General features: G+C 47.2%; 1 protein-coding gene and 1 long non-coding RNA gene across 3 annotated transcripts; one reads left to right on the plus strand and one right to left on the minus strand.

The window, feature by feature from the left end:
* Positions 1–1,284: 1,284 nt before the first annotated feature.
* Positions 1,285–27,535, minus strand: ATP1A1 (ATPase Na+/K+ transporting subunit alpha 1). Of its 2 annotated transcripts, XM_035314779.1 has the most exons (23): positions 27,283–27,529; positions 21,062–21,172; positions 19,852–19,911; positions 18,627–18,830; positions 18,157–18,270; positions 17,456–17,590; positions 17,138–17,255; positions 16,595–16,863; positions 15,386–15,584; positions 13,828–13,937; positions 12,268–12,402; positions 11,274–11,466; positions 10,608–10,783; positions 9,950–10,086; positions 7,945–8,095; positions 7,353–7,521; positions 6,577–6,731; positions 6,123–6,246; positions 5,199–5,344; positions 4,940–5,070; positions 4,276–4,377; positions 3,261–3,352; positions 1,285–2,760 (listed from the first exon to the last, which is right to left on the minus strand). In XM_035314779.1, exons 1-23 carry the CDS (start codon positions 27,292–27,294, stop codon positions 2,732–2,734), a joined length of 3,072 nt encoding a protein of 1,023 aa, XP_035170670.1. In that variant the 5' UTR covers positions 27,295–27,529; the 3' UTR covers positions 1,285–2,731. The 2 variants fall into 2 exon arrangements, with proteins under 2 accessions (XP_035170670.1, XP_035170671.1); XM_035314780.1 differs by lacking the exons at positions 1,285–2,760; positions 3,261–3,352; positions 4,276–4,377; ... (2 more) ...; positions 6,123–6,246; positions 6,577–6,731 and adding exons at positions 6,847–7,050; positions 7,093–7,166 and having other exon boundaries at positions 7,329–7,521; positions 27,283–27,535.
* Positions 3,845–21,425, plus strand: LOC118160237. The gene is made up of 3 exons (XR_004747373.1): positions 3,845–3,857; positions 16,487–16,494; positions 21,296–21,425. It is a non-coding gene; the product is annotated as an uncharacterized LOC118160237 (long non-coding RNA).
* Positions 27,536–27,979: the final 444 nt, after the last annotated feature.

Here is a 27,979-nt window from a genome sequence, read left to right on the forward strand (position 1 = left end):
CTGACTCTGTAAACACGCATGGAACAAATATTGCTATTAGGGTGGTCTCAGCATGGGGAAAACTGCTGGAAGGAACCTGCATTGAGATACTCTTCCTTTCTTACCATGGAGGGAAGGGTTTGAGCCTGGCCTTGTTTGTGCAGTTTCAGGAGCTCCCAAGGCCAGCTCTCCAAAGTGGTATGAGGAGTGTGTAGAGGCCACCCATTATAAAAACCTGTTATGTTTTTAGCCTACACCACCTTTGTTGCCATTTAATAATTTTAGCCTCTAATTAATGGGCATTGCTCAGCTTGTAAATATTGACAGATACCCAGAGGCTATATAAAACATCTTGCGTTGCCTTCATGACCACACTGATCCTGGTTACCTGCTCCCTTCCCAAAGTATCAGAGCTTCCTTTGCCCCTTCCTCTCTCTCTCAGCCAGACTGGTATGGGGAATGTCCCAACAGCCAAAGTGGGGTAAAGCTTTCCTTTAACATTAGCCACTGGTTGCTCTAGGCTCAGCTTCAGAGCAGTTCTCTTTCAGGACATCACAACTAGGCTGGCCAACGGCAGCAGGAAATGCAAGAGGGCCCCTGGACTGGTAGTGTCCAGGTGAGATATTAGGCTGAAGCAGCAGGTGTAGCCAGGAAGCGTTCCTGCAGGACACAGATTCGACAGGGCTGCTCTGATCAAGCAGTTGGACCTTCAGTTGCCCCCCCAGCCTACATTTTTTGTTCTACTGAGAGGCCTGCTGCTAAGGCTGTTTAAAGTTGAACTGCTAGGGGGAGGAAGAACAGGTTCCTTATTTTTGTTTTCTGACAGCATCAGCAAAGCTGATTTTGCAACTCAGTGGGACTCTCTGAGGAAGGCTCAGGCGCTAATCAAAAAGTTCAAGCAAGTGTCACGTCTGGGTGGAGCAAGCGTCATTTCTGCATCACTACCCCATCATCATCAGAGCCAGTAAAACTCATCCCACCTTCCTCCTTCAGTGCAACTCCTCATCTCCCCCTTCCCACCTAGTATCAGCACAATTGCATGGATTCAGCTGTTGGCATGGCCACTCACACAAATTGAGGACTTTTTTTTTTTTTTTTTTTTTTGTTAATAATCTCCAATCAGGGGTTCTACATTCGAGCATCTCAGCTAAGGTACAAAGTTCTACCCCAGCTTCTCACTTTCTACAGCTGTAGTTCCCTGTTGTACTGCTAAAGCTGTTCACAAGCCTATAGCGTATAGGAGATGATAGAAGTGATTGCTTTAAAATAACATTCAAAAAAAACATGGAAGGATGGATGACAACATGAGAGTTTTAACTGCAGATGCTTTCTGTAATATGGTTTAGAGGAACACTTTGCAGACAGACACATACACAAGAGGTGCACAGACTAGCAGTTCAGGGATAGGACTAAAGGCCTGAAGAACCTTCAGGGGGCTTAAGAACAACAGCACAAGGAACATGAAGTTAGGACTTTGAGATGACGACTGTCCACATGTGAAACATCAGCTCTCCCAGTGAGCTCTCAACAGTCAACCATACAGACATTAAACCATAAATCATAACATAGAAAACAGCTGGAAATCCAGAGTGAAGCAGCATGACCCCCTTGAGCCTGGAGCCAGCTCAGAGCCCAGACGAGCATTGCCATAAAACAGTAATGAGTTATTTAAATCATTCATGATGTGGCCGAAGGGAGAGGCGTTGCCACCTGCTATTTTGCCCACCCTCAGTGATGAGACAAGGGTGGTGTTAAGAAATGGAGATGAGGTAGTGTGACGTGATTTCCTCATTCTCACTCTACTCTGGAAAAAGCAACATAGAGAGCTCCAAGAACAAGCTTAAATTAAGAGAGGGAAGTGGAAACCTTTGCAAGATGGACTTAATCACCCTCACTCCACTGAGGCATAATGCCTGCCCCCCTGCTGCCACTGGTTTAGGGGCAGCACACACTCTCAGCGTGCATACAAAAAGGATGCTAGGAAACATGAGCCCTTGCTTGGCAAAGCAAGCAGGAAAACCACACTGTCAGTGCTGGGGGAAGACAAGGGTTTGGGTTCAAGTGCCAGTCAGTGGAAGCCTGTTCTCATTCTGAGCCCAGCCCACAAGTCACAGCCTGTGGAAAGAGGCCAGAGCAGACGCCACTTCTTCTCTGCACCTGATGTTACATTTGCATGGCAGAAGACTCTTCCAGAAAGCAGCCAAGATACATAGTTAAGAGGCCAGGAAGCTTCCTGGGCTTAAGGTGTTGCAATGCAAGTGTTTGCTAGCAGGTTGTCCTGTTCAGCACTGAACTACACAGTGGAAGGCACCATGGCTCTTAAACCGCAGGCGCTGTTGAATCCAGCTACAAGAAGGGGAAGCCACAGGCTGGAAACCTACGCTGTCAGCGCCACATCCTGAACAGGTTTTTGCCTTGAGAAAAACAGCTGCCTAACACCATATGGGGGCATCCTCTTAGAATCCATCTTTATTTGTAAAAATCCACATATAAAATCTTCTGTTTCCTTTTACAAAAAACAAAGGCACATAAAGCTACTCAATCTCTCATCCCCATGGACTGATGGTCTGACACTTCCCCCCATTCTTCCCCCTTGCTTCCTCCTCCAGTCCATGTTTCTTCATGCTTCCTTCAGTTTCAGCTCATTCCTGCCCAGGCACAGTTCTGCGCTTGCAAAGATGAAGTACATGCACACAGGGGAGATGGTGGAGAGGTGGCATGGGCTGTGCATGGAATGTTCTACAGGCGCTTTTTAGTAGTAGGTCTCTTTTTCCACCCAACCTAGAAGGTAAGAGGAAGGAGAAGTGAACTTTACAGCTTTAAGACTAATTCAGACAGCTTCTTTCAGGCCCTGAAAAACTTGCACAGCCATACATGTGCTAGAAAGGGACCTAGTCACATAAAGTCTTGCCAGGTCATTGGGGTGCTGCAGCTTTCAGGCCTTCTTCTGACTTTTTAGAATTTCCCAAGCATTAAATGCACAGAATTAAGTGGAAGAGTATTAATAATGCTTTCATATTCTTTGGGAGAAGACAGGGAGAAGGACAGAGTCCTTAATTTGAACCAACTGCACTGTTGATGAGAGGAACATGCCACCAAGCCTCCGAGGTGGAGGGAAGAACTGCCTTGCAGCTCACTGCAGCTTAAGTGGCTCAAGTTGTCGAAGAAGAGAAAATGCAGCAAAACACACCCCCACATGGTGCTCAGCACTGGGGGTCCCCAAGCACACCTCAGCAGCATGAGGAGGTAAGGAAGGAAACAAATTAGCAACACATTCTTACCACCAGGGTTGCGTCTGATAATGAGCTTTCTGATTTCATCGTAGAGGAATATAAGGAGGGAGTATGGGAAGGCGCAGAACCACCACGTGGGCCTGTTTGGGAGAGGAGACAATGAGAACATAGGCAGAGGAGATGCTCTTTGCCTAGAAGAGCTCTAATTTGACAGCACAGAGTACAGATATTGAAGGCTGGCTAGCCCCAGCTTGCCAGTGCACCCACTCCCACGAGGCTGTGGTTCAATGAGAATGCTCCAAGCCAAGAATTACCACCTTTTTACTGCAATAGGTTAATCCACTTTTGGATATTAATTCCAACACAAGGTGTGTCATAGCACCTTTGTTCGTCTCTGTACCAGCACCTCCCCACCTATTAATCCAGCAACATTTCCTCTAAGTGCCCATAACCTTTGTACCCACAGTCTTGCTCATTCAAACTGCACTGCTTTCCCTTATGACTTACATGTGCTAACATCCAGTTGCTGCAGGCACTGGGCAGATGCCAGCTTTTTGTCAGGAAATTCTAACACTTCAGCACTTAACTCCAAACAACACTTCTGAGTGGAACACAAAACATAGCAGGAGTGGTGGTTTTTTGTGTGTGTGTGTTTATTTTTTGTCATGAGGATTTCATGGAAGTTAAGTGACAGTTAAGTTTGAGACTAAATCCTGCTATGAAATGTTGCAATGCCGTTGGGCAATACTTATGCTGGCACTCTCTCAGCCATTAGGAATATTAGCATGCACCAACTGATCTATGCAGTAGCCTCTTACAAGATTTTGTGCTAATTCTTTGGAAGGTAGGAAAAGGCACAAGATGTCATCCCAACTCTTTAGTAAAGAAGAGATAGCTGGGCTATATTTTATGGCAATTCAGCTTGTTTTATTTGGAGGCACAGTCCCCTACCCATAAAAATACCCCCACACAAGTGCAAGAGTAGTTGCTCTTATCTAACTCCCCACTCAAGCACTCTTGTTCTGTGGCTAGCCTGCTGTGCAAAACATGTGGTACAACTTACTTGAGGGGATACATCCTTAGAGCAACATCCATCCCAGGACAGTAGGAAAGGAAAGCAGCCAGAGCAGTCTCCTCAAAGAGACCAAATATTAAGATCTTGTTCCTAATAGAAACAGGAAAGAAAACAGTCAGGCTCAAAATGCTCTTGTGGATGATATCCTAGAACCCACCCTCGTTACCAGATGGTAGTGACTGGAGACAGACATTCTGGGCTAGCCCAGAAGTCCATCAGGTAGGGACTGTCAGGCAATCCAAGCTGCTGGCATAGCTGTCAGAACGGTCCTGTTACGTCTCTAGAGTGAGTATTTCACAACTGCACCAACCAGCAGTTGCCTTCATCACAAGTTTGTAAGGCAGCTGGGGTTCAGGTCACCAGCTCAAGACCTCAGCTGCTCTGTCACCGCACAAAGCCGTTGTGCTGGAATACCTCCCTGCCACTGTCATTAGAGGTGAGCTAGCTTCTACAGACAGTGTCAGCACAAGTCAGCACTCCACTTTGTCTCAGCGCAGACAGACTGCAGCAGGTAGAGGAAAGACACCTAGTGCCTTTATCCACCAGCAAGGCAGACTGTTTATGACTTATGCCCAGGCACAGCTAGGATGATGAACTGGAATGCCATGCGCTGGGGTCCCACCCCAAATCCTCCACAGATGGCCCTACTTACTTCATTCCCTGCTGGAAGACAGAATTCCTTCGGGTCTTACAAATGATCAAGTCTGCCCACTGCACAACCACAATGCTGACAAAGAAGGCTGTATGGCAAGTGAACTCCACTATCTTCCTCTGTTCATACGTCTAGGAAACGGACAAAGTAGAGAACATTTGTGCAGGTACATTGCTTTTGCTCTCTGGTGTGAGCACCACATCCAGCAGATGTGTTACTTTTTTGTCCGGCACCCTCTAAGCTGTGCCTCAAAACATACCCACTGCTGTCCGTAGCTGTCTTCAACATCGTTAATCCATCGGTCATCCCACTGGACTCGGATTCCTAGCAATCCAGAGGGCCAGAACCCATTCTCTGCCATGATTACAAAATAGGTGAAGAAACCTCCAAGGGCCTGGATCATACCTGAACAGGTAAGAAAAGGGAATAAAACTGATTAAGCTACTGCAGAGTGCAATTAACAGAAAGCAGTTTACTGGAGGCCTCAGGCACCTCAAAAAATTGCTCCCTGTTGGGCTCAGTCTCCCAGAACAGCAGCTGTGGAAGTAGTTCACGCTAACAAACTCACTTGCAGACCTTCTGCTGAGCAGTTTCTGCTCCCAACTTTGTACACAGTTACTTCTGTTTTGCTCTGTGCTGTGAAATGCATGGTACTCAAGGACAGCAGATAAAACTCCCTTTGTATTCTCATTAAGCCTCACCCACCCCCCAATCTTTGCAAAATACAGTCAAGAAGGTTCCCAAGGTCTGCTGCAATTAAGCACGAGCTCCCATCCTGTGAACCAGGCACGTCTCTGTAGCTGCCTTTAATCAAGGCTCCTAATGCTGTGTGTTTAGGGATATGCTGGAGAGAATCCTTTACTTCTAATTAAACTAACAATGGGATCTATGTTCTTGCCGAACAAGTCTGAACCAGAGGAGAGCTGGTTGTCAGCCAGCTCCTTTACAGTGCTATGCAATTAAACAAAATTACTGTGAAAGCGATTCAATGGATCAAGCTGCACAAGCCACCGCTATGTGCCGTAGGGGCAGGATCACGGGAAGTTCTCAAAAGCCTAAAGGTTCTGGTTTATATAGCCCAAATTTTAACCTTACCAAAATAAACAGAACAGTCACAGACTCATGTATAACGCCCCGCTACCATGGAGTCCAATACAGCACCAGAGCAACCAGACCAGCTTACCGATCTGCCCATAGGCCATGCTGATCAGCCTTTCATTCACCAGCTTGTCTGTTTGGGGATTTCTGGGCTGCCTCTTCATAATGTCACTCTCTGCTTGTTCGTATGCCAGGGAGATAGCAGGGACCTTTGAAGGTGGTAGGATTGCCGTTAGAACCACTTCTGTTTTTCACTGTACATAGCCTCCCCGCCTCATACTTTCAGCCTGAGAAACAGCACTGCCTCAAAACCCTCGATGTAGTATTTGGGTAATGACCTCCACCCTCCCCAGTATGTCTTTACACGGAACTAAAGGATGCTCAGACTTGGGAGAGCCAACAAATAGGGATTAGGTTCTATCAAGTGGTCACTTATTTAAATCAAAGCACTCAAGAAAAACTATTTCTTTCTACATATTTTTTTAGGGTACCTAAAAACATCCATGATTCTTTCTGAGATAAAAAGAAAAGACATTCACCATGTCAGTGCCCAAGTCAATGCAGAGGATGGTAACTGTTCCCAGTGGAAGGGGGATGTTCGCAACGATGAAGATCAGGAAAGGTGTGATTTCAGGAATGTTACTGGTCAAGGTGTAAGCAATGGACTTCTTCAGGTTATCGAAGATCAGACGCCCTGGGGCAAGGAAGAGAAGAGCACAACCCTTGCTTATCAGCAGAAGCAGCTCGCAGGCATCTTCATTAGTAAGAAGGAATGGCAAAGTGCTAGTGCAATAAATTGAAGAGTTCTCCTGCATGGAAGGGTGCTATACAAGGCAACAAGGGCTGTGTGCATCAAGCATTGCATCACCTGTACAAAAGTAGAATTTTCTTTTCACCACAATCCTTGCCTGCAAGGTTAACTGCGTACAGCAGTATGATACCAAGCCCTGCTTGCTGGAGGTCGAACAAGAGCCCCGGGAGGTACCCTCCCTCTTCTGCTCTTCTTTGAGAGGTATTCTCCAGAAAGCAAAACACATCATATTCAGTAGGTAGAGATGACCATACGGCCAAAGTGATAGGCAAAAGGGCAGAGCTTTTGTTACCCAACTGCTGTTAGCTGTCCCAAAGGGTAGTGCTGGTCCCAGGGAAAGGCAAAAGATTCAAGGAAGAAGGCAAGTCCCTCTCCCTCCTTGAAAATATTTGTCATGGCAACAAGCTTCCAGAATGGAGATCCCTCCAAGGACTTCTTATATCATAGGGAAATCAGTAACGTTGCTAACGTGTGCCCACATGCTTTTAGATGCAGTAATCTCACCTTCTTCAACGCCAGTGACAATAGAGGCAAAGTTATCATCCAGCAGAATCATGTCAGCTGCCTGCTTGGAGACATCTGAGCCTGAAATACCCATAGCAACACCGATGTCTGCCTTCTTCAGGGCTGGGGAATCGTTCACACCATCACCTGTGACTGCTACAATGGCACCCTAGTCATGAAGAGACGCAGGGCAAAGAAGACAAACATTAATACGGTGTTTCGGACAGAGATGGTTTCTGTTATCTTCCCATTACCCCTTTCTAGGTTCTGATCAGGCTTGGCTTATCAGGAAGTCATGCTGCTCCCTCCAAAGATGGAGGAAGAATTACAGCCATGTTGAACCCTCCCCCTCCCCAAGCACCTCCAGAACATTTAAGAATTAAATGTAATCCACCTGTAAGACCTGTACACATAGGTACTAGGAATTAGCCTGACATCAGTAGCCCAGTGGCTGCTGATAGACTGAAGTCCCATTATGTGAGGGCACTGAGAAAACTTAGCCCTGCTACTTCAGAAGGCAATGCTGCCTGACAGTTTATTTGCATATCTAGGGATTGCCCTGATAAAAATCCTTGGTCTCCTGTCTTTTTACCTGTCGCTGACAGCCTTCCACAATGATAAGCTTCTGCTGAGGAGATGTCCTGGCAAAGACAATTTCTGTATGATGCATTAGGATGTCATCCAGTTGCTCACTAGTCATATCTTTCAAATCCGTGCCATGAACAACGCAAGCCTTAGCATCCCTGCAACCAAGAGACAAGAACATTTTACTTCATAAGTTAGATTTCTGCTATTAGTTGTATTTGCCCCATAAAGCTACAGCTATTCAGTACTCTGGGTAAAGATCAACCCTTGCTGTGGGTGACTAAGCACCAACCCAAGCAGCCTCCGCACAGAAGTTTATGCATTTAATCTAATGCTCCAAGTTTAAAGTCAGATGATCAACACAAGGAAGAAGACAAGGCAGTGCCAAGCAACAGACAAAGCCCCACGAGCAGCCTAATTCTTTTTACTGCTTTTTCAAAAGGCATCAAGGCATACACAAATTGTTTCCACAGCTCTCGGTCTCCCTGCAAGAGAGAAACCCCTGGCTCAGGCAGTTAGCTTCTAACATCACAAAAGATGCTCTCGTCCTCTGCAGACGACCCTTTTTCCAACAGACTGTTGATCTACACTTGGCTTTTCAGAGAGCTCGTGCTATGCCAGTTCAGCCTATTTTACTCTCTTCAACAACAAAAGCGCGTGTTATATTTAGACTGGTTTGGTACCCTGCATACTACGGCAAAATACCACCTCGCTAACCCAGCATACCATCCCTTATAGGTCTAGGGGATTATCCGTGCAACTGGTGACATCACACAGTTTAGACAGGGAAATTCCTTCCCCACCCTTACAGCCAGCTGTTGATATGCTCGGTCACACAGCCCAGTGATCCCCAGCCTGCATTGCTAGGCTGTGAAGTTACCCTCAATAAAAGGGAGAAGAATTCAGCCACAATACTTGTCTTCCCCTAACAATTCATCCCACAGGGCGTCTCTATTCACAGTTCATAAACTACATGGCTACCCTCCAGGCCAAACACAGGCTGGGTCAAGCTAAGCAATGCAGACAGCCCAGCCATTCTGCAAACAGCCCACTTATGCCAAAGCACATTTTCTTAGGACGCCTCAGTTCTGCACTAGGCTGTGAAGACGAACTTTAACCCCATAAAGGGAGAGAATTCCATCTTCACATTTATCCCACTCACAATTACTGACCAGCAATTCCTCTACCCAGCTCAAGTCCTGCTCCCTTTGCCTACCTGCAGTCAGACCCAGAACTGAGCCTGCAAGCAAGAGGAACAGAACTGGATGCTGAACAATCAAGTTTACATGTGGTGTTTCAACTCTTCTCTCAGCAGAGTAAAACAGTTAAACCAACTTGACTTTTTGTAGCCACAATCCAAAGTAAGTTGGCCAACAAACTGATCTTTCTTTTAGCAGAGTTTTCCTATGAACCTCTAAGTTAACTTAGCAAAGAAGCTTGACTAAAATATATGTTTGGGGGCAAAGCTAGATTTAACCTCTATTTAAAGATCTGAAATCACAGGAATGCATGGTTTTGGGCTCTGCAGCAGCACTGCTCAAAACAGTCCCTAAACCTTCTTCTCCCATGCCACTACCTAGCTACTCTTACCTGCCCAGTATGTTGGGTCAGCACGTAGTGCTTGTGAACTCAGTGGAGAGGAAAAACTCAGCTCCAGGGGAAAAAAAACATTACACCCCCCCAATCACAAGAGACTCCACCCAGCCTGCTGGTTGGTTGTTTCCCTCAGCTGGGGGGCAGACCATCAAGATATGCAGTTATAGGGCAGAGAAAGGAAGGAACTGCTGAAGTTCTCTAGATAGGGCTTACTTTTAACTACAGGCACATTCAAGGCAGCTTTATGTATTCTTCACATAGCTCATGATACATCATGGAAGAGCCACAACAGGCTCAGCTAAGCCTAAGCCAAGCTTTTCATGTCTGGGGAGAAATGCCGACAGATTATCCAAGGCAAGGAGAGAGGCAAATACTTAGTTCTTTGAAGAGCTTTAGTGTTCCCCACCAGTCAGTACCTAGGGTTTACTTGGCTGACAGGAATGTTGAGTCGAGCAGCAATATCTTCTACTGTTTCATTGCCCTCAGAGATGATGCCGACACCCTTGGCAATGGCTTTGGCTGTGATCGGATGGTCTCCAGTAACCATGATAACCTGGAATGCAAACAGACCGCCATGAAAGCCTTGCTTATGCTGCAGAGCAGCACTGCCCATCAGACAGGATCCCTTGAGACAGAAGAGCCACGTGGCTTTTGTTTCATTATCAAGTCCCAGTACAGAGCAAGCCTAAGGTGCAGGTAGTATAGCCTGTTGTGCATTTGCAAGGGATTGAGGTGGAGGGAAGACAAAAATGGTAGCCCCGAGTCACATCTCCAGTTCATCCTCCAATTTGTGCTTTTTGTTCTCTGACTGCAGTCAGTACTGTGGGACATACATGATGATACCTGAACCAAATCACGTTTTGGAACAAACACCACTGCAGTGTCTGGCCATGTCCTACAAGTCTGGAGTCCAGCTAATTTTTCAGTCACATATAACCACTTCAATTGAACTAGGAAATGAAGCCTGAAGCAGCACTGGTTAGATCTTGACCAATACTTCCTTTCACCCACATTATAGCCTCACACACAACATGGGAAGCCCTTCATATCCAGAGGTGCCCAGAAAGTAGCTACCTTAATCCCAGCGCTTCTGCATTTGCCAACAGCATCTGGCACAGCAGCACGAGGAGGGTCAATCATAGACATCAATCCTACAAAGCAGAGTTTGTCCACAGGAAAGTTCACTTCATCCGTGTCAAACTGGAAGCCTTCGGGGAATTGGTCATCAGGCAGAGCCAAGTGACAGAATCCTGCAACACATCAAAACCCACGTTTATTCTGTTCCTACACATCAAAGAGGCAGAGAGCGTGAACGTTTATTGCTTCTGCAAACAGCTATGCAATAGCAGGGCAACGTCATAGGTTCAGCCAGAGCTATTGAAACAGGAGTCTCACTCCTATTCTGATAACTAATAGCTGTTGCTAGGTGCCAAACACAGCTTGGTTCACATGTAGCAGAGCAAATCTAATATGATGTGACCCCATGGAGATTGAAGGTCTCTAATACTTTGCTTCACTTTGATCCAGGCAACCCAGCTGCTGGGCAGGACAAGACCCCACAGCCTGCCCTGTAGGTTAAGAGCTAAAGGCAGGACTGTTCCTACATGCATCACTGAAGTGACCTTGACACAGCACACTTCATTCCTGCAGTATAACCAACACTCCATCTAATCTATGGGGAATCTGCACCACAGCACAAGGGACAAGCCTTTGCTTATTATTAAGGTTGTTTTTCCTTACCCAACACTCTCTCCCCAAGGCCTCCCAGCTCAAGGTAGGCATTCTGAAAAGCATCTTTCATTTCCTCATCCAGTGGTTGCTCTTTGCCATGAAGAAGAATGGAGCTGCATCGATCCAAGATCCTCTCTGGAGCGCCCTTCATCACCAGCAAGTAACGGGATTCTGAAGGATTTGCATTCTTGTGGATAGACAGCTAGGATGGAAGAAATTAGTGTTTTAGACATTTACTTGCAGACTTGCCAGCACATCACCATCGCTTAAGTTTTTGGTGACTAGGGTAGCTTAGGATTATTGGTGACATTCTGCTCTACTTCTCATTCACACAGACTTTAAGGAGGTCCTCAAACTAAGGTTTTCATAGAATAGCTTACCCAAGCCATTGGGTAGGGACCTTAAAGGGACCTTAAAGCCATTGGAAGGGACCTTAAAGATCATCTAACTCCAACCCCTGTCATAGGCAGGGATGCCACCCACTAGATCAGGTTGGCCAAGGCCCCACCCAGCCTGGCCTTGAACACCTTCAGGGATGGGACATCCACAGCTACCCTGGCAACCTGTGCCAGTGTCTCACTACCCTTACAGTGAAGAATTTCCTCCTAATGTGTTTTACTATGTATTCTTTAACATTACCATAAAACTACAGAATGTGGCACAGGCCTTTTGTATCCAAGCTTCACCTCTGAGATCCTTTCCCTGCAGCTCATTTATACTCCCAGCTCTGAGTTCTCTTCTCTGTGCACTATTGCTGCACAGGTGGGAAACAGTCTCATCTTTCAGAAACTGATGCATTTTTGTCAAGGTAGCTCCAGCAGCTCTTACACAGTGTAACTAAGTATTTTTCACTAGCCTTATATAGACTCAAGCAGTCTACAAGCAGTAAAGGCTAGACACGGTTCTGGCGTCAAAACAAGTTTTGAAGTAGTCTTCATGCAAATTTACGTAAGTACTTCACACAGTGTCTCCCCCTCAAGAGAGAAACAAGAAACATGCTTACCTGGTACTTATTGGTAGAATTAAAAGGTATTTCCACCACTTTGGGATACCTCTCCCTCATCTCCTTGACAGAACCGCAGCACAATTCAATGCATTTCAGAAGTGCTGATTCAGAGGCATCTCCTGCCACTGCTCTCTGAGGAAAAAAGACAGCTATCAAAGAGCATGTTCCAGTGAACTCACCACAAGATCAGATGTCAAAAAAAAGTGCATTCAACTCAGCCCAGTCCCAGGTTCTACCTAACATGAGAGCAGTAAAGAATATTTCCATCATCCAGTCCTGACAAAGAGCTGCATTTCAGAATGCTAGGCCTTTTGTCTGAGAGAACAGCAATCTCCTGATACCAAAGCCAAGCCCTTTTAAATGGTAGAGAGAGTCAGCTAAGCAGGTGAATTCAGAAAGAGGAAAATGGTGAACTTAAAAACTGGTATGAGGGATTTCTCAGTCACCTACCATAAGGAGTTTGCCAAGAACAGCAAATGCAAGATGAAAACCAATGATATGCACAGAGATAGATACCTGCATGTCCTCTCCCACCCCAAGACAAGATCACCTTAAGAAGCATCTGGATGAGAAAGTTTAATTTATTCCCTTTCCCATTCCCCAGAGTAAAGTTAGTGCTGACAGAGACTGCAGGTGAGTTCTCAGCCTTGGAGATCTGTGTGTGCTCTATGTCCCGCCTGAGTTTCCTTTGCTGTAATTTAAACTATTTCTTGCCCTTCTGTCTCCTTTGTCCATGAATATTTTTCTTCTATTTTTACACTACTATTTTGGTACCTAGAAACTTCTCTAAAACTATTCCCTGCTCAGTCTTTCTTAGACTGGAAGAAGTCCAGCTCTATCTTACATATAAAAAAAAAATGACCAGAAGTTACGGTCAGGACTGCTATGGAAAAATAAATTGTTCTATTATTTCCATCACCACAGTATGAGAATATGCTTGGGAAGAAGTTTATGACATAATATGACTAACATTTGACAGATTGAGAGCATTGTACAATTAATTTGACCCTGGCTTGGTCACAGTTCAGAATCAAGAATCCATGTTGATGTTATGTCAGCATTTGCACCCGTGCTGAACCAGCAAAAACTTAAAAAGCTAAGACTTGCCAGTGAGAACAGAATGGCCAAAGACAAACAGTCCCACGGCTGCTGCTCCCGCAACTCTAGTGTCCACTTACGCTGGCTCCCAGAACTGGGTGTTTGTGGCTTTTAAGTATATACATTACAGAAACAGCAATTCTTGGAACAGTCGGACATGGGAAGCTGCCTAGAAAAAGTTTCTGGCCTTCCCTAGTCCTTTCCAATGTATTTGATCACCCCCCAAGACAAGCCAAAGATAACAGTGGATGGCAAAGAACCTGCTGTGGAAAGCATCTTCCCTGTCCTATTTCCTCCGCCCACAGCTAATCTCCTACAAGGGCACTAGACCACAGATAAGATCAAGAGTTACAGATGTCTCTATTTCAGAGTTCCTTAAATCCTAATGAAATTTAATCTCACCGCCATTATGGGAGTGGTGGGGAAGGAGCAATGCAAGTGTTTCTTTTGGGAACTCACCTTCAGAATTGGTACATTTTCCTGATTGGCCTGGAACACAGCACGGTTGCAGAGACCTGCAACTCTGGACAAAGCAGTCCAAGTAGCTGAACTCTTGTCAAAGGAAGCACCTGAAAGCAGAGGAAGTATGTCAAAAAAAAAAAAAAACACCACCACCAAAAAAACACAAACACAATACCCCATAGACTTAACAGTGCCTGTACCTCATGAGTAGGAGACTCACCTAGAGCCTGTTAGCACACTACAGCTCCTTCATTTCCCCACCCCCTTCCCCAGGTACCTGATGAGCAGCTGATTATTTTAAGACCTCATGGTGAAACAGTGATAGCACAAAAACCCACCTCTGCCACCAAGTAACTGATGCATTCAATAGCAGCAGAGACCAGGCTGGCACAGCCAAGGAAAACTGGACAAGCAACATCCTTTCAGAGTGGGTAAGTAAAGGATACTGGGTGCCACTTCCAGGCTGTCTCACTTTATCCATCACCCCATGAAACACCCCCCAAAGAAACAATGCTTGAGTACATAGAGAGATAATACTTCTCCCATGCTGCCTCTTAAGATGGCTTCAAGGGAGATGAAGTGAACAGTTAACTGATAAGCTGATGTACTTTCCACAAAGAGGAATCTTCTGTGTTTATTTCTACGGCAGCCAAGCCAACCATTGCCAAGCCAGAACTAAGTGCTTCCAAATAACACTTTATTTATAGCTTGTTACTTTGCACTAGCGTTAAAGACTAAGAACAATAAAGCAGCTTTAAGTGGTTCGGACAAGAACAATGTTTTGTAGTGGTTGGGGGAGCAGGGCAGAGAACAGCAGCACCATTGGAGCAAGGTTATGCCAGTAACTTGTTGCAAGCACAACCTTTCACAAGGTAGATGACAGCTAGAAACTCCTGGATTTGGTTGTACTTAATAAACATAGCTCTGGAAGTTAAGAACCTCTCAATAGCACAGCATGCAGAGATTTCAGATTCTTATCAGTATCTGGAAGAAACTTCCTGCTCAACTCTTACAGACACTTCATTCATTGCTACCACAACCAGGATGTTCTGGGAAAACCCCCATCCAAGAGCAGCTGTCTACTTCAACATGGGGCATTTCAGTCCGTATCTAGTCTCAAGGAATTCATTATCAGTGTCAACATCTCTTCTGTCCACTTTTAAAGCTGCACACACAACTTAGGATGAGGCAATTTGGGATATATTTTGGCAGAAGTAATCAGGTACTGCAAAGTACTGAATAGCAAATGTCCGTCCTTTTTGTGGAAGTAAGGACCTGAATGTTCAAGAGGTTAAAGTTCCAACGGACTGGTTTGATGCAAAGGCAGCCAAGGGATTCTTTCCTGTTTATGGATTTAGGTAATCCACTTATGGATTAAACAGAACTGTGGTGTAGTGCAAAGCTTTCTGTAAGTCACCACAAGCCTTTTAGCACAACACGATAGGAGTCCCTGCACCATGAACTTCACTTGCACTGAAGAGCTAGAAACACAGGCTCTTACACAAAAGCCTTTTTTAAAAAAAGAGATGCCTTCAGCACAAAGAGATGGCCTTACCACTCTGGTTCTCTGTGGTGTCAGCCTCATGGATCTGATTGTCAAACCACATGTGCGCAACTGTCATGCGATTCTGTGTCAGAGTGCCTGTTTTGTCAGAGCAGATGGTGGACGTGGATCCCAGAGTTTCCACAGCTTCCAGGTTCTTCACCAAGCAGTTCTTGCGAGCCATACGCTTGGCTGTTAGTGTCAGACATACCTGGAGACAAGGAATACGACGGTTAGATATGCTTGTGCACTAATACAGTGTTACCCCACTCACTGTGGGCACGGAATGACAAGCTTACACACCCTGCGGTGATTCCTATTGCACACCAGCAGGGTGAGCATCAACTGCAGTGCTTAGGCCCAGCTACTATGCTTAAGCAACAGTTTTCTCCAGAAAATGACTTAAGGTTTCAGCCTCCTGCTTCTCAGTGCATTAGGAAGGAGATAACACGCCCTGGACTAGCATTTTAGTGTTAACTAACATTTAACATTACAGTTCCCTAATCAGGGGGACTTTCAAAATAGGTAGAGGCAGGCCATGTAGAAGAAAGCCCAAAATAGCCCTGGAGATAGTGCAGCAACTTACTCTTACAGGAAGCAAGCAGATCCAACTACCTTCTTGCCAGAAGCTATGTGGGGTCCAAGCTTCCAAACGTTCATTTCCTGCTTCAGTGGCTGCTCTGCAGCCTAACGCTGCACAGAAGTTTCTAGACCTTGTCCACCACCACTCTCTACACAGTTAAGAACACCTAGATTCTCCTCTATCTATGCGGGAAACCAAGCTTACAAGAACCTCTGCCAGCTCCTAGATCAAAAACAGGAACACCACCAAGACTTGCTGGATGGTCTGGCAGCCCTTCAGGAATGGGGACTGGTGTGCGTGAATATGGAAAAACAAATCAACACTTAAACACACAATAAGGAAGAGAAGCCAAATTCAGGACTCCTAGCCTTACTTCATTCTACAATACCAAGCCTCTGTGCAGGTCTAATTCAAGAGACCCACCTTCATCAGATAAACAGCTGCAGAACCAGAGACTGATTCAGGCAACTGGTCATACGCTAAATTTATAAAACCTAACCCTATGCACTCACCACACACACAACCTACAGAACTTTATGTTCACCTCTGCAAATACATGCTGAGCACAAAGCACTCCACTTCCTAAAGAACCATACAGTTAATGCTTTAACTCAACCTCTTCTTCCAGCTTCACTCACCGTGACTGTTGCAAGCAGTCCCTCAGGAACATTGGCAACAATGATTCCTATAAGGAAGATTACAGCCTCCAGCCACGTGTATTCAAGGATAAGCGAGAGGATGAAGAAGCTGACACCCAGGAACACAGCCACGCCAGTGATGAGGTGGATGAAGTGCTCAATCTCCATGGCAATGGGAGTCTTTCCCCCTTCCAGTCCAGATGCCAGACTGGCAATGCGGCCCATCACAGTGCGGTCCCCAGTCCTGATAACGATGCCACGGGCAGTGCCTAGAAGAAAGGCAGGCTTTAGAAGACAATCCCCCTTCCCAATACTCTAAACTGAGCTTGTTCAGCCTGTCCTACAGTTTAGAAAGCTTCATCCAAAATAATGCAGGTAGGCAATCCAATGGCCCAAGGCCTCCCACCACAGCTTTTTTAGTCTCCAGAAATAAATGGAGACAAGGGCTACATAAGATTTGTGTGACTGGCCACACTGTATGTACCTATGGAGTTCACTCCCTAGCATTGTTAATACTTTAACAAACTAGGAAGAGTCACATACCTTCCACACAGTTGGTGGAAAAGAAGGCAATGTTCCTGGTTTCCAGTGGGTTCTCATTGGAGAAATCTGGAGACCTGGTCTGAGGCTCTGACTCGCCAGTCAGTGAGGAGTTATCCACCTGCATGGACAAGAGTACTACTTCATACACAGCCAGACAGATGATTCAGCAGCAACAGATGATAAAACACCAGGTGCTCCCCCCACCTTCCTCTTTTACTCCACCACTCGACCCATTCACAACATAGAAGAAATTCTTAGAAACCAGACTAATTCATCATCCTCCATTATGAAGCTTTCAGACAGCCTGTCGCTGCTTACCTTGCAACCATGTGCAGATATGATCCGAAGGTCAGCTGGAATTCTGTCTCCTCCTTTCACCTCCACTAGATCTCCAACTACAACACCTTCAGCATTTATGCTCATCTTCTCACCATTTCTGACTACAAGAGCTTGCTGAAAGACAGTAAAGAAACAACTTACGTCAAAAGCAACTCCTAAAGGTCCTCAAAATATCCAAGCATCTTAAAATAGTAGTCTCTTGCATCTAAGGAGCTTTCTGCTTATGCCAACGTGTTTATCTCAGATACATTTAAGGAAGATAACTATTCTTGTTTTCTCACTACTTGAATTCCTTGTTGCCAAGGTGACAGTAAGATGGTTAGGTATGATCCAGACTGTCCATGTCCTCTGAGTTTTAGTGCTCATTTGTCACACCAGATACAGAATTTCCTACACTACCAAGAAAGTTATGGATTTTAATAAGCTGGTGGAACTCACAGGGTGCCAGGAACTGCCCTGGATTATTAGCACAATTACTTGGAACAGAAAGAGGAACTAGCATTCCCCTCAACATCACTAGCAAGAAACCCACACTAACAGCTTGGCACAAGAGACATCTTGCCTGCTAAAAGCCAACACACGGCATTCACCGCAAGGCATTTTGTGATTGAAGCTCATGTTTAAAACAGTTAATAACTCTGAGCAAGTGCGGCAGATCAAGGAAATGAGGTATTCCATACCTGAGGCACCATGTTCTTGAAGGACTCCATGATCTTGGAACTTTTTGCTTCTTGGTAATATGAGAAACAGCCAGTAATGATAACCACAGCTGCCAACACAATACCTAGGTACAGCTACAAGGAGCAGAGAAAGTGATTGAGAGCGTGACCTGCCTGAAAGGCTTCCAGCTTGTCCAGATAAATTGCTTGGTATTTAAATGCCCCATTACAAAGCGTGGAGGTAATTGCAGTCTCCGTACATTTTGTACACAAAGGCTGTCCACAAGCTACTGTTGTTAACACAACATGAAGGAAGTCGGCTGTCCGTTTCATTACGTGGAAGCACTCCAAAACATGTTAAGCTCACCCACTGAATTTCCCGTACTTATGGGAAAAGCTTCTGGACTGAATGCTTAGAGGAAGCCGATATGCTTTAAGCCAAACAAGCTGCTCAGCCTGCCTTTGAGGTAAAACAGACATTTTTTACTTACGTTATCTTTGTTGGGCTCCTCCTCCATCACACTTTGTATGCCGTAAGCCAGAAAACACAGAATAGCACCAATCCACAACAGGAGTGAGAATCCTCCAAAGAGCTGCCGACAGAACTTCACCCATTCAGGAGTGGTGGGTGGGGGCGTGAGGGTATTTGGGCCATCTCGAGCCAAAATCTCAGCTGCACGCGCAGTAGTCAAACCCTAGAAGAGAAGTTACGTTTAGAACCATTGTGGCAAGACTGGCTGGGGAAAGTAGTTTTGAATTTGTTCATCTTCTGCTTGAGAATGCAGGTAGAGGCCTGCCACAGCAATAAGGAGATGCTAACAGATAATGGAAACCTCCACAGCTGCCAGCGCTCTGCAACAGAAGCTCAGGATGTGAAAGCTGCATGCTAGAAGAGGAGCTACAGGATATTGGATGCTACTTGAGGAGCCTGCACATCATATGGCTGCAACACAGAAGGCAGGCAAGGGAAGAGTGCTACAGCAGCAGACTTTGATCACCAATGAACAGCCCAGTGCAATCCATCCTATCAAATTATGGAACAAGTGAAAGCTGGGGACTATAAAGATGACGACACTTGAGATTGTCTTTCCAGGAAGTTCAGCTTTTAGAAGCCAAGGTCTTTGACAGAAGTATGCAAGTCTTCTGTAACAGAGACAGAGCAGACTTGTTGCTGTATGCAATCTTGCAAAAAAAAAAAAAAACACCTTAAAAGCAAACAAGAGCAAAGGTGCACAGCAGAATCCCTGCAGTGCTTCTGCACTAGCCTTTGAGGTTAGCCAGAACATTTGCACACCTGTTATTATGAAAGGGTAGAGTTTTTAACTACTACTAACCATCACCAAGTCTCTGGCATGTACTAGACTACATCTGCAATATAACAAACATGTGCCTCTATTATAAGTTCCTAAGGAAGAAAAAAAAGTCCAAGAATCAATTTGACCTTGGAACAATTCAGAGGCAGATAACAGTGACTTTGTTAGAGAACAAAGTCACTAAAGCATTGCATGCAGGCTGTACAGTGGGAGGACGAAGCGGAGTATTTGTGAGCTCAACAGTTCTCTCAAAGCCTGGGAAACTTAACTGGAAGAACAGAGATTAAACAAAAAAAAAGGAAAAGAAACAGACCACCCAGATCTCCCTTTGTGAAGTGCTCTGAGCCGAGGCCGCTCCTTTTCCAATCAGAGCAAAGAGGGAGGGAAAACAAAGTCTACTTACCCGACTCAAGTCTGTTCCGTATTTACGATGAAGTTCATCAAGGCTGAGCTTGTGGTCATCCTGAAAGACAAGAAATCGATGAGGGGTGACCACAGTACCTGCAGATTGGTCAGCACAAACTCATTTCACCCCATCACCAGCTTTCCCATCTGTAACACCTCAGTGAGACTGAGATTCTTGTCACAGAGAAGATAAGCTAGAATCTTCCTATCTTATTTGGGAACTCAAAGCAGTCTCCTCTTCAGCATTCTGCTGGATATCTGGGTACATCTCAGTACAGTCTCTGCTCACAACAAATTTTGTGAAGCCTTTTTCTTCTGGTTGTGGGAGGCAGGGGGATTGGAAAGGAAGGTGTATACAAGATTAGCTGTGTAATTTCACGTGTTTAAGTAATGCTGCCAGCTTAAGTAATGTTTTTTCCCCAAAGAGGCTCTGTTTCACCTCCAGGTTATTTTCAGCTTTAAAAAAAATACACAGCAGCATCTCACTTGAACAGTGGCACTGGAAAGAACAGATGCCTTAAGCTAGCATTGCTACCAAACGCAAAACCTGATCTTTGAGCAAGTTTTAGCAGTCCCTCTCCCTAACAAACAGGGCCAAAAAAAAAAAAAAAAAAAAAAAAATGTGAACTCAGTCTCTATACACAGCACAGAAATAAAGCCTGTGTGAACTTCAAGGAGAGCAGATCTAGGCCACGTGATACTCATGCATATGTACAGCGTCATCCACCATTCACAGATGGGGATGGCAGACACTCCTCACATCCTCAAACATGATTAAGGAACACTAATACTGAGGTCAGTCTGAGCTGAGGCCAACAGTAAATGGAGTTGCACAGATTCCACTCCTCAGCTGGAATGAAAACAGCAGTCTCACCCACATGACAGCACAAAGAAGTGCTGCTGCTATCCAGACAACGCTCGCCTGGGTGAGGAGAAGCAGCTACGCTTTGCTGCATGTAACCCAGGCAGAGACCTGGGTCCTGTGTCAAATGCTTTTAAGAAGTGATGTTTTCAGGGCCTACTGCATGGCCATCTTGATGCTGAAGTGCCCACAAGATGTCTAGCTTGGAGGCAGAGGGGACGAGAAGGGAAATCTATGCCCTCCATGCTGTCAGCTCACCGGCACTTTTTTCTACAAGAAGCCATGCGAGGCATAAGGCTTTGTGAACGTTCTTAAAGCTGCTCTTTCCACGCCTTACAACTCTTACCATTGAGACTTCCTTTTTAAGCTCATCCATGTCCCTCTCCACCTTTGCCCCCTTTTTCTTCTTTGCGCCATGTTCGGATGTAGCAGTAGGCTCATACTTGTCTCTTCCAGCCTACAAGAGAAAACACAGTACTGTTAAGAAACACCTACACTCAGCTTCTTCAGCAGTAGATATGAGCCATATACACAAATCTGCCAGGCAGACAATAATAATTATTATTTAAAAAAAAAAAAGTTACACCACTTAATAAAGAAAAGAGTTAGTGAGCAGCTAAGTCTGCTCAACAGCATCACAGCCTAGAGCCAGACATTTTACAAGTCTGGCTGGGAAGAGAGCGAGCTACACGCTACGCAGTCAGCCTTGGTGTGCGAGCCCCAGCTCAGGCAGAAAGTGATGAAGAGCAGAAGAAACCAATTCCTGAGTGCATACGTATGTTCCCTTCAAGGCATTAACTCCTCCTCCCCCTGCTCAGTCCTCCACATCCTCTGGCAAGGAGCAGCCTATCAACTGAAGATAACTAAGAGGTGGTATCTAACTCAAATTTTGGGGATAAGTTCCAAACACTTTCATTCTCAGTTTGGCACTCTAGCTGAGCTGTTACACAACGGAAATCTGCTTTCAATTTATGGAAGTCTGTCCAGTAAGAACGGCATACAGAGTAGTTCACTTTCACAGCCCTGATCCGTGCTCAGTCCTGCTTAAGCTTCAGAGAGTAGATGATTTGCTTAAAGCCTCTTCATTCAGATGGATTTTTATTCCCTTTACACACGGTTAATTTTACATTAAATCACGTAGAGACTCAGATCTTGTCACGAGGGGGCAAGTGAGCATCTAAGGACAAAGAAAGCATGAAGCAGCAAATACAAGCATCACTTGAGACCAAAAAAACTACAAGAAACTTGGACAGCCTGCAAGGTACCGAAGCCAGGCAACAGCACGGCCTCACAGAGCAGTTCCTCCTTCAAGTACTCCATAGGTTTCTCAACTCTCACAAGCCTCCAATAGCTGCTTTCCTCCCCCCTTCCCTACCGTGCAGGGCCTACGACATCCTGCCAAGTTTTATGCGATGACATTTTCACCCAGTAAGATCTCCGTGAAGTACTTTGAGATGAAACAGCCGCCAGCAACACCTCAGTCAAACCGGTAACAAGATTAAGAAGAGGTTTCAAAGGCGCTGCCTTGCTCTTTGCACGAGTGCCTCAACTCACAAATTGGATCCTAACAATAGTTTCTGTGTCCAGGCCACTCACAGGAATCCAAGAATCATCCCGTTCAGCAGCAAGCACAGGAAACTTATTTTTATTATTACTTACCGCAAGAGAAGTAGAAAACCAAACTAAAAGTGAAACTACACTAAAAAAAAAAATCAAAAAAAAAATCACAGCTTCCCTACAAAACCCATCGGGCACATCTAGACAAGGATTTATATTGTTCTAAGAAAGCTTTGGGCGCATCATGCTGCAGACATATTCACACATTTCACACGTACAGAGGAACCCCTCCTTACCCTGGTCAGTAAAGGTGGGCTATGCATCCCCTGTGTGCCTGCATGCAGCTGCAGAGCTGTGCAGTGGAAACGGTTTTAAAGAAGTGGAGCAGAGCCTAGCTGTTTGCCACCTCCCAGCCAGGGATAGGACACACAACTGCAGATTGTCAGCATTCTTGACATTCTCTTCCCTGCACCTAAACTCCCATTGCACTATTTCAAAAAAAAGCAAAAGCCACAGAACTTCAAACAGCACAGTCCTCGCATTCCAGCATCATAAGAATTTGCCATGGGGCAATTCCGTCACCATGAAGCTTCTCCCTTTCCTTCAGTCTCTGGAGGAACGAACTTCAACCACTGCTAGATCTCTGGCAGAGAAGTCCAAAACAGTCCCCCACATGCTTCCTGATTACTGCTTTAAATAAGTGACTTCTAATGAAGGTGAAGAAGCCGGTGCCCTGACTGGCATGCCAGCACCTCTGGCTTCACCCCATCCCCACCAGAAAAGCATGGCAAGCTCTTGGAGGTGATGTAAAACCCCCCTGGTTCTTGGAAACTTCCACAACAAGTACAGTGACTTAGCCCACTGGGGCAGCAGTGAATATAGCTCAAGAACATAAGAAGCTTTAGCTCTTGCAGCTGTAAAGACAACCTGCAAGGGGGCCAACACAAAAAGGCTCGCCGCTCTTGTTCACGCATGATTCGCTTAGGAAAAAGAAAAAAAATCAACAAAGGAGCCCAGCATCAGCTGCAGGCAGGACAAAAAGCAGACAGAGTTACTTGTTTCTGTAAGAACCCAAGTACTTGCTAGCTTCTCAGTTTAAGGAAAAAAGAAGAGGCACAGTACCTTCCCTTCTGTTGCTTACTACTGTATCCCACCCTTATAGAAAAGGTGGGCCAGTAGTATCCGTCTCAGCTCTCGAGCTTCCTGCTCTGTCATTCAGATGTGACCTTGAGGCACAGATCAAAGCACTTGTTCTCTGCCCTCAGGGTGGCTGCCTCTGTGCTGGCAGAGGAACCTGATCAGCTCAACAAAGGCTTGCCCTGGGACAAGGTGTCCATCCTGCCCCTCAGCACTGGAAGATCTCCCTGCTCTCCCTTCCTTCTCCTGCCAGACATAAGAGAAAGCATACGGTAGTCCTGACCCACATCTTATCAAGATGTGAGCACAAGGCCTGGACACAAAGGAAGGTCTGTCTCATCAGAAATGTCACATCTGTTACTTCGCTTAGCTGAGGAACTCTTCTGACTCATCAGAAGTGCCACAGAGAGAAAAAAAAAAACAAAACAAAACACAAAAAAACACTTTTTCCTTCCAAGTTTTTTTCTCCATTGGCTTAGGCAGAACATTTGTAGACACCGGTGTAAGACTTCTTACACATCCCCCAGAAAACCCTATTGTCTTTGAGGCAACTTATGCTTTTCCTCTCTGGACTAATTGAGCCATTCATGGCTGATGTTTTAAACACAAGCCATGATTGACCAGGAAATGGGAGGGGTGCAAATCAGCAGACAAGTTCTGAAGTATCCTATTCTAACATTGCCTAATCCAACAAGCAGTGTCAAGAATAAGCCAAAACAAATTAAGCAGTCTCTCGAGTCCCGGTCTGTTCTAGTACTTATGTCATTACAATCAACTGTGCAGAGAAAACAGAAAAGTTACTGTCTTGCTGTCTCGTGGGACAACCTTCAGTAAATATATTAACCAGATGAGTCATGATAGTGACCATTCCTACTGGACTGGAAATGTTGCTCCATGACCCTGTGCAATACTAAGCAAGGGACATGAATGCCTTCCCAGGATCCTTCTCACTGCTTCCCAAAAAGCAGTGTTCAACCTCCCATCTTTCATCAAGAGCCCAACTGCTGGCCTCAGCTGAGCAGGCTCTCGGCATCTAGGACAGGACAAAGCAGTTCTTACTTGACAGCCAGCAACTGCTCATTATGAGCTGTCCTTACTGAGATTCAGCAAGCAGACAGCTGCCTCCCTAACTATGGGAGGACAAGCCTTCCCCGCATGTCAAGAGGACTAAAACTTGAAAGGGTTTTCATCCTCAAGGTTGAAAGGGGATTATCCACATTCCTCAAGGCTTCTCCACATCCTGGGACAAACATTTCTTCTCGTGGACCTGACTGAAGACCCAAGTGCAGAATTGGCTTTTTAAAAACCAGCGTTTTTCAATGCTGTATCATTATAAACTGTAGGAGTGCCATCTCCTGCAGGTCTTTGTGGGGCATATTAGTGCATCTCTACAATCAAAGACAACGTCTGTGCTGTCTGACGCACACATCAAGACCAGAGGAGCTGGTACCTTCAGCAACCCCTTGGGAAGGGCTTGGTGAAGCATGACTGTGCAGCTTTCAGTGTGTCAGGACCCCACTGGGCTGTGGGATGGCAACCCACAGGCCCATACAACCTGTCAGAAACTTTTTTATCCTGTCACACTGCTTTGAGGAAGGGTGCATTGACTAGGCCCAGGCTTTTATTTGGCCAGAGGAATATCCTCTAAGCATATCAGTAAGAAGTGGGAGTGAAAGATGTAGGTACAGTAACATTGAGATTTCTTAATTGCACCAGATGATTGCTTTGATTTGCATAATTTCCCCTCAGCTGGTCTATTACACAATATACCTTCCTAGTTCCTGACATGAAAATTTAACCCAGGGTTCAGGCATTAGTATCGATCCTCAGAAGCAACTCCAAGCACGCAGTAATGGCCATCCACCCTGCAAGCGTAATGAGGACAGAGTCTGCAGACGGAGATGAAATCCTGCCCTCCTCCCCTGATAATGCACATAGCCAGGCAGCTCACGGCCCTCCCATTGCCATCTAAAGTAAAACAGCCGCTCCACTCAGCTGCTCTTCACAGCCGCCACACACAGGGAGCTTGTTCTCACACACACACACACGTTCTTACTTTCTCTTCAAGGCCAGGCTCCCATGGGAAGGAGGTTTCCTTTTTGGGTGCCCCAAGCCAGGGCAAGCGCACGCTGTTGAGCTGTGCAGTCACACCCTGCCCTTTTTTTCCACAACCTTGCTCTTTCACATCCCTATTTTTTCCGAGGGTCCTAATTACTGCATGTTCTCCCTGCTCAATGAGAGAATCTTGTGACTTCAGGAATAATGCAACAGTGTGTGGCTGCCTCAGACATCCCGGTAGCATGCTGGTGCTTCGGTTCCAAGCCAATTGTTTACTATGCAAACACAACCCACATAATTTGAAGTGAAAATGAGCTAGCTATATATATTAGAGCTAGCCTTCTATATTGGAAAGCACTTAACTGCCATTAGTGAAGCCAAGATGGCTTGAGCCCCCAGCGCCTGTGGCACCGCTGTCACACACAGAGTTAAAAGGTTTCTTTGAGGATTTAAAGCATCCAGAAGACTACGTCAATGCCTCCCGCCCCTCTCCCCCCCAAAATATATTATTTTAGATAAGATTATTGTACGTATTACCTGTTGCCCACTAGCCTGAAATGAAACGTGCAGGGTTATCTGACTACAACAGGACTTCACATCAAGGCAACAGAGCAACCCCTCCACACTCTCCCTACGTGCTCCTCAAACCCTTCTCCAAACAACCATCCTTTCAGCCGTGTTCCTCCACGTCTCCTACTCATGCTGTTGTGTCAACACCACTGGTTGTACCATATTGACAAGGACGCTGTGGAGTTGGGTAGTGTTTGAGCAGCACCGTGGAAGCACACACCACCTGTAGGCAGCAGGCGGGGACAGGGCCGCCACCTCTGCACCTCCGGGCACCTCACAGCTCTGCCTTCCACGTGGAAGCAGAGATGGCTGGGAACATTTTGTTTCTGCTCCCCAGCCGGGCATTTGACCGTAACATCCAACTTCAAGTTCCCACTTCTGTTTTCAAGAGCCTTCAAATGCGTTTAGTTAAGAGATATAATCTGGATTAAGGACTTCTCGCTGCAGACTGAAGGCTGGAAGGAAGCCGGGCTGACACAGCGCCTTGTGAGCGCACAGAAACTGCTGCACAGCATGCTGGGAGGCTTTTATCAGCCCAATTAGCAGCATAGACATGATAAAGTCATGAATGATCACCTTCCTTATGCCATCAAGCCTTATCTGCCCTCGCGGCTACTAATAAGCAAAGTAGCGCTAATAAGCAGCCCTTTATCCTCTCACACCCCCCGGCCACGCAGCCCCGCGGGGGCCTGCTGTCTCAACAAGTCTAAAGTACTCCCGCGGAGGCCAGGAGCCACGGGAGCAGCCGCGCTGCCCGGCTCGGCTCCAGAAGGGCAGCAGATAACCGCTGCCTCCTCCCGCACCGGCCCGGGGACACCCCCCCCCCCCGGGCGCCGGGGGGCCAGGCACCGGGCTGAGCCCCGCGCCTCGCAGGGGCGCCTGGCGCTCCCTCCGCGGCCATTTCCAGCGCCGCCCAGGCTCCTCGCAGCCCTCCGGGGGCGGCGGCGCCGCTGGGGAGCCGCCTCCAGCCGTCCCTCCCTGGTTCCCCGATCCTTCCCCTCTTCTCCCTCCCCGGAGCGGGCGGCAGCCCGGCACCGAGATGTGTCGGGGCGGCCCCGGCGCCGCCCTCCGGCGGCAACCCCACCGCACACGACATGGCCGCCCCCCCGCCTCCCGGCACAGCGCGGACAAAGCGGGGGGCGAGCGGCGGCCGCGCAGCCCGCACCCCCGGCCGACAGACCCCCTCTCTCCCCCCGAAGCCCCCTCCCCGGAGCAGCAGCGGTGTCCCCCAGCCCTGCCGCTCACCCCCTTGCCCATGGTGCGGGGCGGCGGCGTGCGGACCACGCGGCAGGCGGCGAGGAGCGGGGCTCAGCGCGGCCCGGCAGGTGCGGAGCGACGGCAGCGCCCGGCCGCCACCACCGTGCTCCTTCAGCGGCTGCTCGCTCTCTCTCCCCGCTGTCCCCTCGTCGTCGTCGTCGTCGTTCGTCCGCCTCCGGCACCGCTGCTCCAGCCGCAACTCCAAAATTCCGCCGGCTTCCCGCCGGATAAAGAGCCCCGGCTGCACCGCCCCGCCCCGCCCGCCGCGCCGCCCCTTGCGGGCGGGGAGCCACGGGGGACGGGGGCAGGCTTTGGGTGGGAGCCGTGCCCGCACACCGGTTCTTGGGGTGTCTCCGGGCTCGCCTCGGCCTCGCCGAGGGGAGCGGAGACCCGGGGAGGGCCGGGGGCTCCTGCTTGGCCCTGCCGGCCCGGGGCGAGGCCGCCGGGGGGCGCTGCGCCGGCCCCCGCTGCCGCCGCCGCCATGTCGGGTCGGGGCGCGCCGCTGCCCCGTGAGGGGCCGCCCGCGGGGCCGTGTCCCCTCAAAGGCGGCCATGGGGAGCCCCGAGGGACCGGGAGACCCTGCCGTGAGGGGCTGGGTGGCTCCCCGGGTCCCCGCCTGACCCTGCTGCTGCCCTCGGTGGCGGCGTGCTGCGCTGGGTAGACGTGGTGCCCAAAGTGTTTCATA

Source organism: Oxyura jamaicensis, chromosome 1 (assembly GCF_011077185.1).
Source record: "Oxyura jamaicensis isolate SHBP4307 breed ruddy duck chromosome 1, BPBGC_Ojam_1.0, whole genome shotgun sequence".
Lineage (NCBI taxonomy): Eukaryota > Metazoa > Chordata > Aves > Anseriformes > Anatidae > Oxyura > Oxyura jamaicensis.